At 46.5% G+C, this 19,636-nt stretch overlaps 1 protein-coding gene across 1 annotated transcript in view; it reads right to left on the bottom strand.

Moving 5' to 3' along the window:
- Et (eye transformer) overlaps nucleotides 1–19,636 on the bottom strand; it is a 77,491-nt gene that overhangs the window by 14,594 nt on the left and 43,261 nt on the right. The window contains exons 2-7 of the mRNA XM_077694036.1: nucleotides 8,654–8,923; nucleotides 5,258–5,378; nucleotides 4,399–4,592; nucleotides 2,924–3,075; nucleotides 2,168–2,312; nucleotides 764–849 (exon numbers count right to left, since the gene is read on the bottom strand). Of these exons, the coding sequence (XP_077550162.1) occupies nucleotides 764–849; nucleotides 2,168–2,312; nucleotides 2,924–3,075; nucleotides 4,399–4,592; nucleotides 5,258–5,378; nucleotides 8,654–8,923 (968 nt within the window). The remainder of the gene's footprint in view (nucleotides 1–763; nucleotides 850–2,167; nucleotides 2,313–2,923; nucleotides 3,076–4,398; nucleotides 4,593–5,257; nucleotides 5,379–8,653; nucleotides 8,924–19,636) is intronic.

Consider the following 19,636-nt stretch of genomic DNA (forward strand, 5'->3'; position numbering starts at 1 on the left):
GGCGTTGTACGTGGTATGAGTTTGTCTTTAATTAAGCATTATCATCATCGTGTTCAACGTAGGTGACGTCGAGCTGTGGTTGGCGTTCCGCTTTGATTATGACCGCCTTATGGTCTGTGAAATGTAAAGTCAAGGGCTGTTGTAGTGGATGAACCCTAAAGTTGCTGAAGATGAGGTCGATGCACATTCCCCGGATGGTTGTGGGCTGCTTGTAATCATGGCCCACCGAGACTCGCCGCCGCACGCCGCCGCCGCCGATGAAACGTCGAAGGCGCAGGAAGCGTGCTCGTCTCGTGCCCGCCTAGGAAGACGCCGGCAACACTGTCGCTCCAGGAGCCCTTAAAGGGGAAGCGTGCTCGTCTCGTGCCGGCCCAGGAAGACACCAGCAACACTGTCGCTCCAGGAGCCATTAACGGGTAAGACACCACCAGGCTTCCAGCAAGCCAAGCATGCGCAGTGGGGGTGGGGACGGCGCAACAACGACGGCGCAACAACGACATAGCCCCGACCATGAGATGCTTCGCATCTAAAATTAAATTACACCGAATGGCATTAGATTATTCCACGTAGCAGGGAATTAATGGAATTTAAGCATAAGGCATGAAGCACTTAATGTCATTTTTCGTGTACGTGTGGCACGGGTATAACTTTTCCATGTCTCCTCTAAATAAACCTCAGTCATTGTCATACCCAGAATGCAACTGGAATATTGATGGTACTTTCGAATGAGCAATGACATTGCAAGCTAAGGAAGGCACTTTACCTTGTAGAAGAGCCGAACCATTCGGCGGTCACCGAGGTCCTGAATTATGAAGCTGTTCTCGGTAACGTTCGGTAACACAGTTGGTCCTGCACACAGCACGTAAAAATACCATTCAAAACACTCAATCACAGCATTCATCCCTAGAATTTACTGAAAATCTAAACTCAATGCCAGCAATAAACATTTTAATTTAGCAATGTGGCACTAGTGTAAAATGTGCTTCCACAGTACATCAAGGTTTAAGCATTTCGTGCCAGGCTTGTCAGTCCTTTTGCAATGGCACTGGGCGGTAGCACAGTGCAACTTAAAGCATAAGAGCTCTAGCTGAGATGTTCCCCTGTCAGACGAGGAAGCCAGCTACTTGACCATTATTACTAGGTTAAAGGATTATAGCAGCCTGCGCTCTTATTACACGTAGGATTGTGACCAGTGAGAACCACGAACTTACATGGCCCATTAATGTAAACTTTTCCACACAGCAGGCTCTCACTAAATTGTCAAAAAAGTAACTTATAGGCATTTTTTTCTACCTCATCCTGCCAAAAAAGTATTCTTTCAATAAAAAGAGCTGAGTTAATCAATCTACATCTGCACATTTGCAGTAAACACAAATTAAGTATAAATTGGCAGGTATTCAAGGTATTTCTTGATTATCTTGTTCCTAGAATCATCTCACTAAGTTGTTCAACAAAGTAATTCATAAGCATTTTCTTTACCTCATCATGCCAAACAATTTTTTTTCCAATAAAAAGAACTGAGTTAATCAATCTATATATCTGCAGATTTGCAGCAAACACAGATTAAGTATAAATAGGCAGGTATCCAAGTTATTTCTCATTTATCTTGTTCCTAGAACTTATGATGCATCCTATCAGGTAAGATATACTGTAAATTTACAATACAAATTGAGAATTTTGTGCATGTCTAAGGAAAATCAAACTTACAGTGTTTTTAAAAATAAGGGAGAAATAAAAAAAACACCATATTGTTTTCATCATGGCGTGTTGTAAAACAACGGAAACGTTCACTGTATCAGGCCCATGGCTGTTGGTTTATGGGCTAAGATGAGCACTGTATGTTGCCGTTTTGCTGCAACAATTTTATCAATTTTGAAGCTTGCGGCAAATAAAAAGACAAACATAAGAAATGAAGTATGGCAATGCGTATTTACACCACTATGTGCAATGTGACGCTTGATAAGTATAGAAAAACCGCAAAAAATAAGGCAATGAAAATTCACTATGAACCCTTAAGCAGTCCTCCGGTAACTACACAGATAATTGTTTCAAATATTATGACTGTTTGGTAGAAGTATCCTTGATGTATTTTGGCTGTAAAGGCAGTTATTGCTGGTTTTATGGCTTCCATCAGGCTAGCTTGTATCAGCATACTAATAATGCTTACGTGTTTTTGAAGTCTTGCAGTGTTGTGGCTTGCTAAAGGGACTCCACAATTCATTCCTGGCCATTGAGAACTTGACCCGTACGGAGACATCGTAACGGGTGTTTGGTATAAGCTTCTCCACTGATGTTTCTTCGGAGTTTTTAACCTGTTTGGAAGAAATATGATTTAGCTTCTTTCGAGGATTTCAAGCTCTGCTTGTTAGCAGCGGAGTCTTTAATCGGTTTTATTTATTTTTGGTTAAAAGTTAATTGAACGAATAAGAAGAGGGAAATGCAACTGTGATACAAACATGCACGTCTAATCACATATGTAGCGTATAAACCATTAGCGAATGACTCGGGAACAGGGGTGTTACACGCTTTAGACGTCTTTGAAACGATAATGCGTGCTGATCTCGCAAGTCGCAAAGCTCATGAAGCCCCAATTTATAACAGATGGAATGGTGGTTACCTCCGGAATACAAAAAGGCCCTTAGATTTTAGGCAAAAAATTGCAGAAAGAAAGAGGTTTTCTGTATGAATTTCCAACCACAATAGGTACCAGAACGATGGCATCAAAAATTTTAGTGCTAGGTTGGGTGAGCTAAATTTTTTCAAGGAAGATTTATTTCGAAATCAGAGCAATGAGGCTCTCGCACTATGAACAAAAGTTGGAACAATTAAATCACCCTTCTTTCTATAGCCTAGCAATACAGTGAGAGTAGATTTCGACAAGCAAGGATTTATAGTGAAACCACTTCAATTCAGGCATACGTACCGATAACTTGACGTCTTCACCACTCTCATGCTTGAGACGAACTTCATAGAGGACGTCTGGAAATGTAGATATATCTGGCAGACCCGTCCAGTTTACGCTGGCATTCCATACTTCGGCATTGCAGTTGACGCCTTTTGGAGGTGCGAGCTCCACTGTAATAAAAATGAATTGCTTCAGGTTACAGAACGTAATCAGCAGTCATCTTGCAGACACTTCAGGCTTTTGACTTTCATAAAATCAACAGCCGCGAGCTTGGGTGAACTTTATCATTCCTTTTCTAGGCTAGCAAGCAAGGTTTCCCGCCAGCAAATTAAAAACATAACAGTGTCTCCGCTGAAAACTTATGCAAACCTGGTTGTACAGCAGACTTTTCCGCAAATTATTCCCGTAAATATAGGTGTCATGAATTTTCGGCTCATTGTGCAACACTGCCCAGGCATTCAGTCAGTCCCACATGTCTATTGAAGGTTGTCGGATAACCATGTTTCTTTGACAACTTTGTACAACTTCGACAGCTTTACACCTGCAGGTGTGAAGAAAATAATTAAAGCCGTTCCACTCAATGTGAAAGCTGCCGGAAGTGCAGAGAAACGATTCGCCATAATGGGCTGCAGCGCCGTTATCCGCTCACTGCTGGCACCCAATGCATTTCAAATTTTCCGCCTTCACAATGCTCGCGCCCCCTGCCTGAAAATGCGCCAGCCGGAGTTCTGTTCTTTTTGCGCTTGCTTTAATTTCGTATTCTGGAGCTGTTTTGTGCCATTTCGAATGCGTAATTTTTTTCTTTCGTGGCTGGAGCCTTTCAGCTTCATTTCGAATATGCAATTTTTTCCTTGCGCGGCTGGAGCCTTTCTGCGGCATTTCGAACAAGTCTTTTTTTTTTCTTGCGTGGCTGGAGCCTTTCTGCGGCATTTAGAACGTGCCATTTCTTTCTTGTGCGGGCGCTTTTTTTGCTTACTATAATAAAAACCAACCCAACGAGCGTTCCTAACTAAATGAACACAGGGCTGCCGGTTATAAACACAGATTTTGCCTGAAATGTACCTGCAGTTTTCGTTGCGCTAAAAACAGGGAGATGTATGACAAGCGCCAGCGGTTCACGAGGTTTGAACGGTTATGAATATTTGAACTTCGTGGTTTTCGAAGCCTCAGCATGGCTCCCTGCCCCCTGTACAGGCAGTCACGCTGAGTCCGTAAGCTCGCTCCGCCGCCTGATTCCGGCAGTCGCATCGACCGTTAGCGAGCTGAGACGACAAGGCGAGCCCATAAAGTGCTCTGCACTTAATAGGAGGAGGGTTCATGCATGCACCTCAAAATTTTATAAAAAATGTGGATTGCCCTACTTTTCACTGGACAACCTTCTTCATAATTTTTATCCTTTGGTTGCTACATAACAGATTTTTTAGGCATCAAATTGTTGTAGCCACTTTCTTTTTACATGTTTATCAGACTTCATCTCAACGAGGGACACCTACCATTTGCGAAGTGGTTTACGGCATACACCCATTCCTCGACGCCAAACATGTTGCTCCCTTTGACCTCAAACATCAGGACCCTTTCTTCGATTCTGTAGATCATTTTTCCCGACGTGTTCAGCTGGCATACCAGGCTCTGTGGGTGTGCTCCGGAGGACTTGTTGCACGGTATGAGACTGAACACGTGGTTTGGCCTGTTGACACAAGACAGAGAGAGAGAGAGAGCGAGTGGTTGAAGTCCAGTGCTGACAGCTTTTTAGAATGTTCCCTGCAAAAACACAATCCATCTCTCTGCTAATGATGATATATAAATATATATATATATATATATATATATATATATATATATATATATATATATATATATATATATATATATATATATATATATATATATATATATATATATATATATATATATATAGAGAGAGAGAGAGAGAGAGAGAGAAAGACGTTTATTTGAGTGGTTCCCTAGTCCGGGAATCCCTGGATGAAAGGGCTGAGAGAGCAGCCTTCGGGTGACTGTTTCTTCTCAAAGTGTGCGCATGCTTCAAGGTTTTCAGCAGTGTACAATTTATTGGTATTCACATTATGTAATTTTAACTAACTGAAACATGACATATTAACTGAATTGTGGCATTTATATGCAATACTTCATTTGCCAAGTAGTATTGTCAAGCACTGGATTTATCTGTGAAAGGAAAGGGTATCTGGTTTGACCATTCATCATGACCAGTCATGCTCTTTCCATAGTGAAGAACAGCCTCTTGGATTGTGCGAACATCTATCTCGCACACGCGCGCACACACACACGCACAAATGAAAACACATGCATTCACGCACAGAATGGGAGCCTTACCCAACACGAAGCAGAACTTCGTATGTTGTCTCGACTCCGTTGTCGGGCATTTGCCAGGAGCATGTGAAGGTTTCGAAACGATCACCAAAGCAGGTTGGAGGGTCAGGCTGTTTCGGAATGTCTGCAAAGTATAAAAAAAGGCGTTTTCTTGCTTGATTTCAGTTTCTTGAAGCAGTATTCCTTTTTACGGTACATTTTATGGGAATGCAGCAATGTAAAGGTTATATCTCGTGTGATCACACCAGCTACGTATTTCAATGCCAGAGTGAGCCAAAATCGGTTAAAATTAAAACCTGGGTTAAGGTGTGAATGCGGGGTACACATGGCTTGGGAGCATTGCACACATGTAAGTACATAGCCACACTGAAATATTCATATACAAGTGGGGTCGTGTTTATTTTTTTTCGGGAGAGGGGGGCTTGGTCTTCAGGACATTTCTGAAACTGCTTGCAATAAGGGCAGTTGCTAATATGCACAGAAATGGGCTGTATGTACAATTCATTAAGTTTTTATACCAGTGTTTTTAGTATACTCAAATAATTTTTGGAATGCTCACGCGGACACAAAGCAGTAACTTTTTGTAGCGCAGGTCCTTATCATTGCGACATATACTGCCAAAAATGACGCAAAACTGATGACGGTTATAAAAAAAGCCCACGGAAATATTTTCTGGGCATATCTGAATTTAAAGCACTCTTTCCTCCACGAAACCTCAAATTCCGCGTGGCATGTCCCAATCGTTGGCGTCATGCCTACCTGATTCCAATGGCGAGTGGCCAGCTTATTGGCTGAGCCAACGCTATAGTGAACTGTGCCCTTCGTAGTAAAGCCAAGATGGCGATGAAAAACGAGAAGATCGGGTCTTATTAGAGATGTCACTTTTTGAAATTTGAAGATGAGTGAGCACATTCATCATGCAATATCGATATTTAACAGGGAAATATGTAACGCAGGGTTCACTTCGTGCTCTTGTCTGCAGTGGTGCTTGGTGTGCTGGTGTATTTCGCAGCAAAATCATCACAAGGCACGTTTGCAAACTTATTTCGGTTTTAAGAATTGTAGCACAATTTTCATGTCTTGGGTGCCAGAACTCGATTATCGAGTCAAAGCTAAACAAGAAAAGTGGGTAACTCGCAAATTTGGCGTGGAGTTCTATTCTGTGGTAACGCGTGTCGTTTCTGAAGGATGCAGACCCTGACTTGACGGTGATACTATTTTATTTGTGTTTGGTGAATGTGCAGAGTTGCACTGACGGAACTACGTAGCCACAGTCACCACTGCTTGGTGATGTCTGAAGGGGAATCCCAGGTGATGGGAAGGAGATTGCACATGCTCGGATTGCTTTCTCAACTGTCGCTGCTAACCTTACCACTGCTTGGCAACATACCATACCTCTGTTGGCCTTGAAATCGAACCCCTCAACCAGATGCAACTCTATAGATCTGCATCTGGTTCATCATCACTACCACTATCCTATCATGCATTGTCCGAACCCATTCTCTGTGACCAGATTGCCTTATCTCATATTTTTATTTAGTTATCCGTAATCCCATTCTCCTATAATCATCGACAAGTGCATCCAAGCTACCACACCCTGTTGACACTGTAACGACACCCTACTGACACTCGGTTGACACGCTGTTCACACCCTATTGGAAGAGTTGATCAAATTATTGCTTCAAATTGAAAGCCAACGGTCTTTATCAACTGTCGCTGCTAACTTTACCGTACGTTACATCATACTATACTGCTTCTGGCCTTGAAATCTGACCTCTCAACTAGGTGTGTGCATGTAAATCCGCATCTGGTTTTGTCAGGCTAACACACCCTGTTCACACTACACTGACACCCTGATCACCCCTTGTTTACTCCCAGTAGGAAAAGTTGATCAAATTTCTGTTTCAGATCCAAAGCCAGCAGTCTTTATCAACTGTCGTAACCGTTCGTGACATCATACTATACCTCTTCTGGCCTTGAAATCTGACCTCTTACTAGATGTGTGGCTGTAAGTCTGCATCTGGTTACGTCAAGCTAACACACCCTTTTCGCATCACACTGACACCCTGATCACACCCTATTTACTCCTAGTTGAAAGAGTTAGTCAAATTACTGTTTCAGATTCAAAGGAACTGTCGCTGCTAACTTTACCGTGCGTGACACCATACTATACCTCTTTCGGCCTTGAAATCTGGCCTCTCAACTAGATGTGTGGATGTAAGACCGCATCTGGTTACGTCAAACTAACACACCCTGTTTACACCACACTGACACCCTGACCACATCCTGTTTACTCCCAGTTAAGGCCCGTTCACACTTGCGACAGGAGCGACAAAAGCGACAAGAGCGACGTGATTTCTGTCGCTCCAGTCGCTCGGCATCGCGCTTGTCGCGGCGACGAGAGCGATCGGTCTCGACCAAATTTTGTCGCCGCCGTCGCTGCTGCGACGGAAGAAGAAGGCTACATTTCCTGACGTCATATCCTGCCAAAGCACCCTTCTCCCTCCTCCGCGAACGGCGTGAGGAGGACGATCGTTCCGAGCGCGCGGCTGGCCTTGCGCGCCGGGAAGGTGACGCCCACATGTGGTAGTTATTAACCTTACCTGTTCCTGCATCTGGCTCTCCATGCTCCTTCGAGGCTCACATGTGGTGTTGGTTATGTTTCTCCCGTCCTGTTCATAGCTAAAAGCGCTCGGCACAACGCACGCGCATGGAGCTTTCACATGTGGTGATGGTTTACTTTCTGGAAAGGAATCCCTCAAAATAAAGTGAACACAAAAATGTTTTTGCTCTTGTGTGGTCCTTCCGTATACCGGAGCACAGAACGCGCACGTTCAGTCCACCGCAAGAACTCGCATTTGCCACCGCGCGTTGCTGTTCTGCCCGAAGGCGAGATGTCGTTCTCCACCTATCGCGCTCTTGGAGGCATGGACGCACCCAGTAGCGTCGTTTTTTTTTTCGGCGGTTCCTGCATAACTTCATGTAGCTCCATCATGCAGGTGGAAAGTAAGATCGGCGTGATCTGCTCTTCTTCCGCCAAATCCATTCTGGCGAAATGATGGGCCAGAAGAGACAGAAACAGCGTTCCGCTGGGCCAGCAAACGACGACCAAAACGCAAGAAGCGCGCCGCTTCAAAACGCCGCTTTGGCGCCGACACACCTGCGAACCCTCGCGAAATTCGCGATACTCCGAGACCTTGAAACCGAAACTCCCGTGAAGTCTCGTTCTAAGCGAGAAACAATAACAAGAAAAGCAAAAATACGGTCGTCGTCGTCGCCCGTGTCGCTGGCAAGTGTGAACACCGAGAGTGGCGGTCGCTCCAGTCGCGTCGCTGCGCGACGTCGCTCTTGTCGCAAGTGTGAACGGGCCTTTAGAACAGTTGATTGTTTCAAACTCACGGCCAACCGTCAGCGCCGTCGCGTTGAAGACAGATTCGCAGTTGTCGCCCTTTACGGAGCAGTAGTAAGTGGCCGCGTCGGCGTCCTTCACGTGGTCTTTGCTCCACGTGACGCTGGTGGCATTGTTGTGGCGCAGTTCCGATGCTGGGACCGGATGCTCACGCGAACGGAGCACGGTCAGCTGTAAATGCTGTTTAGGGGGCCACACGGTGAGCGTGCACGTCATCTCGAAAGGTGATCCACTCCGAAGTGTCACGTCGTGCGATGCAACTGTGAGAAAGAAATGAAAAAGGGAAACGGAGGGTACACCGACTTTTTAGTTTTATCGCTCCTATAAAAATGAATTGCAAATTTCTGATGACAGTCTATGGAGGTCATATGGAGTCACAAGGAACATGGCAGAAACTCATCACGAACGGTGACTTTATAGAGCTGCCTCTATAAAAAAATTATGGGATTTTTTGCCGCTTGTCTACAGTTTTCTAAGCTCGAGCTCATAAATACCTCTATAACTATTCTATAATAATTTCAAATCACTTCTCCGTAAAAGCTCAACCTCTACAAAGGCTCTGTAGAACTACAATGGTGCTTCGCCAGTTTTTTTAAGCTTGGACCAGTGGCGTAGACTTCTTATTTTTCCGGGGGGGGGGCAGACCTGGAGTGCGCCTCGCAGCGGCGAAGGAAGGGGGGGAGGAAGCGGTGGGGGGGTCCCTATGAGATGACACGTCATCACCCCGCTACAAAGAGGCTACCACTAATCATCATCATCATCATCATCATAATGGGCACCTGCTGCAATGAGGGCCTTTTACATTGTGTCGGCTAACTACGAGGTGTCCCCAAATAAGATGTCCCGCAAATCTATGAACCGTGAACGTCAGCGGTTTGACGCATCCAGCAGAAATTTCTTTGAATACGTGTTTTACTGGTCACATTTATTCAAAAATATTGCATGACTGAACCATCAGCACAAAAAAACGAGTCGATTTGTTTTTATTTTAATGGGCAGTTCGGGGGTAAAAAGAAAGGAACACGAGAAAGGGACACGACAGGGGCGCTACGCGCTGCTATGTTCATTTCCGTTAAGAGCCCCCGAAACGGGTCCGACTTTGACCACTCATTTTTGTATCCGTGTGTGTGTTGTGCCAAAGCGCCCGACACAAATTTGCTGCACCTGGCGACGTGCCGATGGCGGGGTTGATTCGCGCCTAGGTCAAACCGCCCGCGTCAGACGTGCCGCGACTTAGAGGGAAAGGCGTCGCCGAGTCTGCTCTCCCTTTCCCATCGCGACGGCTGGACCAAATCATGTCTGGGATGAACTAATCCCCGCAGACACGCAACAAGTAGCGCCTGGAGACGCCGCCGCAGAGTCGCCTTCCCTTTCCCGGTCGTGGCGGCTCGGCTGACGCAATCGCTTCGCCTCCATTCGCCAGATTCATAATGCGGCCAGTGATAGCTCCGACTGGAGGCATTGGAACTGCACGCGGCTGCAACGGAACCCTGGGGGTATAAAACCAGCCCGGAAGCAGCGGTCGTGCGGCGGCATCTCATCAAAGGCCCTGAGTTGAGAAGTGCTATCGCGCTTGTCTTAGCCATGTAACGCTCTTGCTACCTTTGTATATATTGTATATAAATGCTGCTTGAAATAACCGTCAGCTCGGCTACTTCGTCGCTATGGTCTGCGCCGCGTCGATAGCGGACTGGGCAGGGCAACGTCGCAACAGTAGTGACTGAGCTGGGAGGGCCCAGTACCAACAGTGTATGTGTATGTGTTTTGGAGGCTTGGAGCGGGTATCGCTCGCAGTCGACGGCCGCAGTGCACCCAGTTGCTGCCGGTGCTTGGCAGCCGTTACAGCCCTGTCTAACTGCTCTGGCGTGCTTTGTGACCTCGAAAACAAAGTTTGCAGACAGGCTTTTCGGAGGCGTGATAGCTTGCACTGACGTCACTGTATTCCCGTGTTGGTGCGTTGGTTGCACAGTGGAAATCTACAGCTCTTGGTTCGAGAAGCGCTGATGAAGCTGAGAGCTATCGATAAAAAAATGCGGTGGCGTCGTTATGGGCAAGCAACATGTTTTACGAGACGTTCCAAGACGCGAGCTAAAGGTAAAAACCCAACGTCTGGCGTTGGCGTTCATCATATAAAACGGCCTTTTCACGAGGCCTTCCACAGTGCGAGCTTAAACTCGGCACAAGTTGCTAGCGAGGAGTGGTCGCCCTGCCAGTAAACAGCAGATGAAAGTAGGGGAAGAACAACCACCGAAATTCACCGTCGTCGTCAGCCTCATCATTACACGGTGGCATAAATGAGAAGCAGCGCATCGGGTTGCCATTCGAAAGCAAAACGCTCCTGCAGCAGCAAGATGCCAGCGCTGTTCGACAAAATATGCGAGGCGAAACAAGGCGTCACACGCGTTCGACTGGACATTATGATGTCCGATTAACAACCCACAACCTGCACGGTGGGGCTATATGCTCACTTGTAAATGGACAGCACGAGGACATAGTCCTACCAAACCTGAGCAAAATGTTTCAAAACGGGAGCACATGTGGTTGACGCAAACCATGCAGTCAATTCGACGCGAATCACGTAAACTAACTGCGACTGTTTAAATGAGCGGTTCCGCTCACGAAACGAGAGCATGACATGCATCTATGGAAACTGCTTAAGACCGGAAAAGAGCGACTTCGGTGCGCGTAGTGCATGCATTGTGAGCAGCCCCCACCGGAATGCCCCTAAAACAATTTGAATGAAGCAAGCGAAACGAAGCAGCTACGCGTTCCAAGGCCGCGCATTTGTAAATAAAAATAACTGCTCCAATCAACAGGTGCCGTAGAAACAGAGCAACTGTGGCCGCGCTTCCCACCGGGACCTAACCCCCCCCCCCCGTTTTTCTCTTTTCACCGCGACCCCTTAGCGAGCGACCGCCGAAAAACGCTAACAGAGCCAAACAAGGACAGACAGAGGAGGGAGGTGCAGTTTTCGTTGCCTGATTTTACCATCCTTGAGAGTTAAGCAGCACAGCGCCACCGCTAAATGTCTGAAACTCGTACACGTGCGTCCAGACCATGGGTTTGTGATAGAACTTGTTTGCACTGCTGTACTCACGAGTGCATGTACTCACGAGTGCATGTACTCACGAGTGCATGTACTCACGAGTACAAGTATGAGTTCTATACTCACGAGTAGTGGACTTACCCCTGTACTCAATAGTCATCATACTCACTTTTTTAATCTGGGTGTGTACTCACTCATCATCGTGCTCACTCGTGAGTTTGAGTACAAATGAGTGTACTCACGAGTGAGTGCGCCGACCTATGCTCCCGACAAAATGTCGCTTTGCTGGCGTGCTGCTGAAGCCAAGCTATGGTGGCTTGAAGGGCCACCCTTCAAGCCACCATAACCAAGCGCAGCGCTACATTGTTGTCAACAATCCGCACACTGAGCACGTCTAACTCACCGTGAAGAAAAGTGACACGGCCCTGCGTTTCCCCCTGCCCATCGGGGGGACGGAAATGTCTTTCAAGATCCCAACCCCTATTGTAAACAATACTTGGCAGACAGGACGGCCAACAGTCCGATGTCGACGGGCGCAGAGCCGAGCCAAGCCCTTAAAAAAAATCCTCAGCCGGGGCCGGAGGGGGCTCTGCCCCCCCGTAAAGCCGTCCGGGGGGGGGCACGAGCCCCACTGCCCCCCCGTAGTTGGCGCTTCTGGCTTGGACTAATCAAAGCCACCATAAATACTGTATAGAATTGCTACAGTTAGTTCGGGCATATATGAACGCTACAAAGCCAGATTTTTACGAGTTAAATATGTACAATACGCCCACTCCAACCAGCATGTCTGGGGGATTTGCGGACATTCGCTTATTGATCACGATAGCTGCAATATAGGGGAACACCGCTGCCTCACCGTGGCGTCCAGTACTGTTGAGTCCAGCGATAAGAGATGTGCATCCAATGGAACAGTGCATTAATTCTATTCGCCATTGTTGTAAAAGCAGGCCTGCATGTGCTGCCGTCACGGGGGCGGCGCATGCAGGCCTCCTAGGCCCAGTCTACGAGGCCAACCCCTGCTCCAAGTAGTTTGGTGGTTTGGGTTTGGGCAGCTGCCGTACACGTTTGCGGTAGTTTACGGTAGTCCCAATTACTCTGCCTAGCCATACGTCCTTTGCGTTGCTGAGCACGAGGTCACGGGTTCGATTCCCGGCCGTGGCGGCAGCTTTCTGATGGAGGCGAAAAGCAAAAACACCCGTCTGTACGAGATTTATGCGCACGTTAAAGATCCCCTGGTGGTTAAAATTAATCCGTAGCCCTCCACTACGGCGCGCCTCATCGCCTGCGCTGCGTCGGCGCGTTAAACCCTACAATCAACCAATACCCATACGTCCTTATTCGTGCACTTTGTCAAAGGACGCCTCCATGCAAGATTAAACTCCATGGGAATAAATTTATGCTAGCCATATCACCCTAAGGAAGTGTCTTTACGCAGAAAGTGTCTTTACGCAACAGATTAATTATACGCTTCGCGTTCGCTGAGCAGCCCTCACAGAGATATCTTCTCGTTTTATGGTGCAACAATGAAGCATATATTTTACTGCGTAAATGACGCGAACGGCTCTTGTTATACGCTGCGAGTAGCCAAGTCGTGAAAACCTGCACTTAGGCGAAGCATGGCACGATACATGTCCGTTTAGCACATCGTGTTCCTTGACACAGCAGCTTCCAGTGGTTTATTACATTCAGATTCATCGATTAAGTGAACTTTAAGCACTAGCTAAGTAATTTTTTAAGATTGAAGTCTGGAATGGGTAAGCAATATTCTTAGTTTTTCTCCAGCATCATGATCCTACCCCCGGCATCATGATCCTCCCTAAGTATATTGTTGACGACTGTGATGACAGAATTGCCGGAAAGCCGGGAAGACAGCCTGGCGTAGCCTCAAATCATAGCTAACTCGGGTGATGTCACTGCGGTATTCCTTGCATGAGGCGGCCACAGTGGGGGCCGAATTCTACTGGGTGCCGGAATTCCGGCGGGGTTGATTTCCCACGGGGTCTACGTGACGCCACTGAATTATAGGCAAAACTTATTCGCGTGACGCAGGCTGGGTGGTGTTTTCGTTTTGTGCCAGTCGCGTGAGACCCCGCGTGAAATCAATCCCGACGGATATCTTCCGGCGCCCTTCCGGCGTTCTATCGTCTTCTGAGCTTTACAACTAGACCAAGGCCCGGCTTTCGTGAAGCATAGTGAAAAATTGGGTCAGGTTTAACATTTGTAAGCATAGTTAGCACAAGAAAATGTCTCTTTGCCTTGTTTTTACGTGCACACAGTGTTTCATGAAAGCTAGGTAACCTTAGCCAGGTACCCGCCGCGGTGGCTCAGTGGCTAAGGCGTTGCGCTGCTGAGCACGAGGTCGCGGGTTCGATTCCCGGCCGCGGCGGCCGCTTTTCTGATGAAGGCGAAAAGCAAAAACGCCCGTGTGTACGAGATTTCGGCGCACGTTAAAGATCCCCAGGTGGTCAAAATTAATCCGGAGCCCTCCACTACGGCGCGCCTCATCGACTGCGTTGCGTCGGCGCGTTAAATCCCTCAATCAATCAATCAACCTTAGCCAGTGGCACCGGGGGCCGAACACTTCGGCTAGTTTCGGTATTGCAAATAAAGTGTCGCCATGACGCTGGTAGCCAAGCAGAAATTCAGCAACTTTTGCATAAATGGCTTTGCCTTTCTAATATACCCAGCAATAAAGCAAAGTGTGTTCTTGGCTACTTTTTTTTTTTTTTTTTGGACACACTATTTATTTATTTAGTCGCTTCATCGTTGTGCCGACAGGCGGCGCTTTCGCTCTTATCTCTTCTGCTGCCATCCTGCTCGTCTGCTCCAGCCACTTTCGCTGTGTGCACGTGTAGAAGTTTTGTAGTGTGGTTTGAAGGTGAAAATTTTGGTGTCTGTGAGTGCGAACAAGCACGAACTGTCAGAGAAACTGATAAGAGGACACAAGACGTGCTGCGCTACTGTGTGGAGCTACAACTCGGCCAGGAATAGCGCAGCAAAATTTTTCCTCTTCCTAGCGGACGGCAGATAAGCGGACGGCAGGTAAGTTATGAAGAAGCAAGCGCTATCCTTATCAAAAAAGCTGCAAAGCGAACCAAAAATCCTTCCGCTGTTGCTTTAAAGTGAATTTCTTTTTGTTTGGTACAACGCATTTTTCAGTAATGTTGTAAGCATGTGAAGCTACTTGTCGACAGTTTCTCATGAGCCCATTGATGCCAGCGTGCGCGCAGACGGAAATTTCGCTTCGGTGTCAATTTGGTGAGCGGTTGCTGTTCATTTTTTGCTTTTTGCTCTTCGCCACCGTACCCTTGCGGCTCACAAAGACAGTCGTGCTCGTTGAGCCCATAGCAGACGACAAGCGGCACGGCGTTTTTCCTCCTCGCGCATCAACGAAAGCGTTGCCATAGCAGCATCAGTGATTTTTTGTTGTTTTTTGGTTTAACAGATTGGCCTAACAAGCACCAGGGGACAAATTGTCGCTAGTTACGCAATTCTCGCAGCGGCGAGGCTCCGAGCACGGAGTAGCTCCGAGCAAGCGCAGGTGCGACGCCTTTCCGCAGCCGATCACGCGGCGTGACTTCACACCTACTACATTTGCGCTCCGGCGGCTCAAGGTCATTGCGACTCGATGAATGACCATGAGAGACAGCGTAGCAGAGGTTTTGCTCTAATAAATGAAAATGCGGATTGAGTTATACGCGTCCACAGGTAAGAGGTTAGCAAAAATAATCTTATCAATGTCGTCTTAAGCTTCAAAGCGGATTGATTAAGGCTACGGATTGATTAGATTACCTAATTTGTTTTTACGTGTGTCAGTATCTCGTACACGAGGACCTTTTAGGGTCCAAGCCCCTTAGAGGCTGGGCCTGTTGGCGTCTCCTGACGTCGTCGTAATCGTCGTCTCATGTAGTCATGATACTGGAACACCGGGAAAAGTCGTTTACGCCTTGCGCTAGAACATAACCCGTACTACTAGAAAAACACCTGGACACTAGTCTACGCCTCGCGCTAGAGACCTTCGTTCTCCAAAGACAAGAGACTTTTATAGCAAAGCTGCACACCTCTACCCCCCAACGGTTCCATCTCCGTTGGCAAAAACGCCAAGGCGCCAAGAATGCACTTATGCACTGCATGCTTCGCCCCTCCGCAGGTTTCACGTTAGTGGAGATGGCCCGGGATTTTTTGTGTTTCGCTTCAATCAGAAGCATAAGGTCGCCACTTCAGGGACATCGAGTCGGCGACATTGCGTGTAGCAGCACGTATACGCTACTGCAGCAAGTATAGGTCTATCACTGCATTCAGTCGGCGTATATCCATTGTGTTATTCTACTCGGACCGTCTACGAGCGCAGTGTATTTTTCTATTCAGACGCGGGAGCAGCAGCAAACGTCAAGGATCGATGCCAGTCACTGCACTTTGCGACTTGCTGACCGACACCCAACTTGAGTGCGTCTGCGAGTGCTCGGACGTCATCATGCAAGCACATACACGTAAATTGTAAATGCCGGTTCAGTATTTTACAGCCGAGGATTGGGAATGAGACGACGGCAAGAAAAAAAGCCTTCAGTACGTATAGTTTTGTCGACGCAAAGAGATGAAAACTCTTCTTTCGTTGACTTTTGGGGTGCCTTTGTATAGGGTGTTTCCCCTAACGTTGGCCAGATATTAAAAATATGTCGATGCACTCTGAGACGACGCAACCAAATGCATGTTGCTCACTTTTGTATGCAGTTTCTCACACTATATTTTATATTTTGCCTAATTATATAATTAGACAATTTTAATTAGCATCGAACCAACGAAGCTAGGCAAAAATTCTAATTAGAAAGTTGCAGACCAGTGTTCAAAACATCCGAATAAACAGTTTCTGTCTTTCTATCCATTAGGCATCAGTGTTTTTCACCCTATTGAAGATTCCCGTTAAATAATAAAAAACACCACCTGACCTGTCGTCTTGCGCGCCTTGATTACTGTGCTCCCAAACGTTCCGCGCACAAACTGCCATGGGCGACCTGCCGCTTAAAAGGCAACAGGGCAGCGACGTAGGCGTTGGCAGGGCCATTTACGCCCGCGATGTGCTTCTCTCGCGACAGATCGTCTATAGCGATAAGCAGACGCAGTGGTTATCGCTTGTCCAGCCGGAATCAACAGGTTCGTCATCTGCACTGTCACTTCATAGTTTCGCTGAAGGGCGGAAGGCCCTTGCGTGCCCGTGCATTCGTTCAGCTAAGGGGTGCCCACCTCGCCGTGCCCGCGCGCGCATACGCATTCGGGTCGCGATACACACGGTACGCACGGTAGACACGGTAAGCTAAAACTTGAGTTTTAGCAGTCCTTCCGTTCCGTCGCGTACGTAGCTAGCGTGTTGACCGGGACCCGTCTGGGCACTTGGCCATTCGTCACGGTAGGGGGATTAGTTCCGCTGGCCTGCATTCGCCATGTCCGCGCCTCCTCGCCCTTCCTCCTCCCCCTTCCGCGCGCGCAGGCGCAGACCGGTCCCGGCAAACCCGGTAACAACGTAACGAACGGAACGGATGGACTGCTAAAACTCTCTATTAGAGAGTTTTAGCAGTCCGTCTGTTCCGTCATGTACGTAGTTACCGTGTTTACCGGGACCCGTCTGGGCACTTGTACATTCGTCGCGGTGGGGGATAGTTCCGCGGCCCGGCCTTCGCAATGTCCGCGCATTCGTCACGTCGGGGTCCTCGGCCTTCCTCCTTTCCCTTTCGCGCGCACATGCGCAGTCGGGTCCCGGTAGTCACGGTAAATACGTACACGACGGAACAGACGGACTGCTATCTAATAATTGTTTGCATCGAAATGTACAGTGGGGGCGTGGACGCGGGCGTCTTAAAAGCTCGCAGTGATGTTTTAGGCGTACCAGTAACAAACGTGGAGTAACAATGTTGAGTGCAGAGATAACAGCGTTTACCCGTAACAAGTGGACTGTCAGTGACGAAATACATTAGAGTACTTTTAGCCAAATGCTCCTCCTTTATCAGTGCCTCACCGCAGAAAGTTGGTCGCGAGCGTCAATCTCTGATATCGTTAGGCGCAGGTGTGCCGTGGGCTATGTATAGAAGCTATACACTTCGACAGTCCTCCTGGGAGGGACATGGCGGATGAAGCACTGCTGCTGCGCTGTCTTTTTAGGTTTCGAAGGTTTAGGTTTCAAAGGTTTATTCAATTCACAAAAAAAATTACATACATGCGTATATACAGACGAGGGTACCAAAGCCAGAGTCGGGAAACGCTCGGGTAACGCCAAGTTCCCATTACGCTGCCTTTGCCGAGCAGGTGAAAACCGCATTCCACAGACAAAGGACAAAGATTGCAACTGTATTCAGGTATGTGTGAGCACTTTCAACGTGAGACAGCTGAATGAGGGAGTGTATACAATGCATATGTTTTGCGTCTGCCGATACCCTGTAAAGAATGCTTCCTGATATGCACGCCATAAAATGAGAAAGCCAACTGCTTGTGTGCGTGTAGAGACAGCGTGTGTGAGTATGTGTGTATATGTATACAGAAAGAATGGAATACGGGCAGGCAGTCAAGAAAGCCAAGGAAAGCAAAGGGGAAAATGTGGTAGGTATTTATTCTTCTTGAAACAGATATAGTTTGTTGAAAGATAGAAAGAAAGTGGAGAAAAACATGCCCGCCGGGTGGTATCAGAACGCACGACCTCCAGGATACGCACGACCTCCAGGTAATTCTGCGCTTGGGGTTGGTAGCCAGCGCCACTCCGACTACGCGTGGTAAAGGGCACCTTTTTAACCCCCGGGCCGGGAATTGAGCGTCTATAACATGTAGGGAGCGGTCGACCGGCGTTGAATGTATACATACATACATACATACATACATACATACATACATACATACATACATACATACATACATACATACATACATACATACATACATACATACATACATACATACATACATACATACATACATACATACATACATACATACATACATACATACATACATACATACATACATACATACATACATACATACATACATACATACATACATACATACATACATACATACATACATACATACATACATACATACATACATACATACATACATACATACATACATACATACATACATACATACATACATACATACATACATACATACATACATACATACATACATACATACATACATACATACATACATACATACATACATACATACATACATACATACATACATACATACATACATACATACATACATACATACATACATACATACATACATACATACATACATACATACATACATACATACATACATACATACATACATACATACATACATACATACATACATACATACATACATACATACATACATACATACATACATACATACATACATACATACATACATACATACATACATACATACATACATACATACATACATACATACATACATACATACATACATACATACATACATACATACATACATACATACATACATACATACATACATACATACATACATACATACATACATACATACATACATACATACATACATACATACATACATACATACATACATACATACATACATACATACATACATACATACATACATACATACATACATACATACATACATACATACATACATACATACATACATACATACATACATACATACATACATACATACATACATACATACATACATACTCCCGTATTCCTTCATCCATGGGCCTTACTGTCCTGTGAAATACGTGACGGAATGCCCTGTGGCAGCACTCGAACTTGTTTGTTCGTCGCGACCGACATTTGACATTGCTTCACGCTATCTCTTTTCGTCAGTTCGCTGGCGTACTCATAAATGGCCTCGTTTTGCACTCGACTTGCACCTTTCTGCGTTCGACAGC

The sequence above is a fragment of the Haemaphysalis longicornis genome, unplaced genomic scaffold (genome assembly GCF_048455015.1).
Source record: "Haemaphysalis longicornis isolate Haplotype H1 unplaced genomic scaffold, Haemaphysalis longicornis Haplotype H1 scaffold_12, whole genome shotgun sequence".
Lineage (NCBI taxonomy): Eukaryota > Metazoa > Arthropoda > Arachnida > Ixodida > Ixodidae > Haemaphysalis > Haemaphysalis longicornis.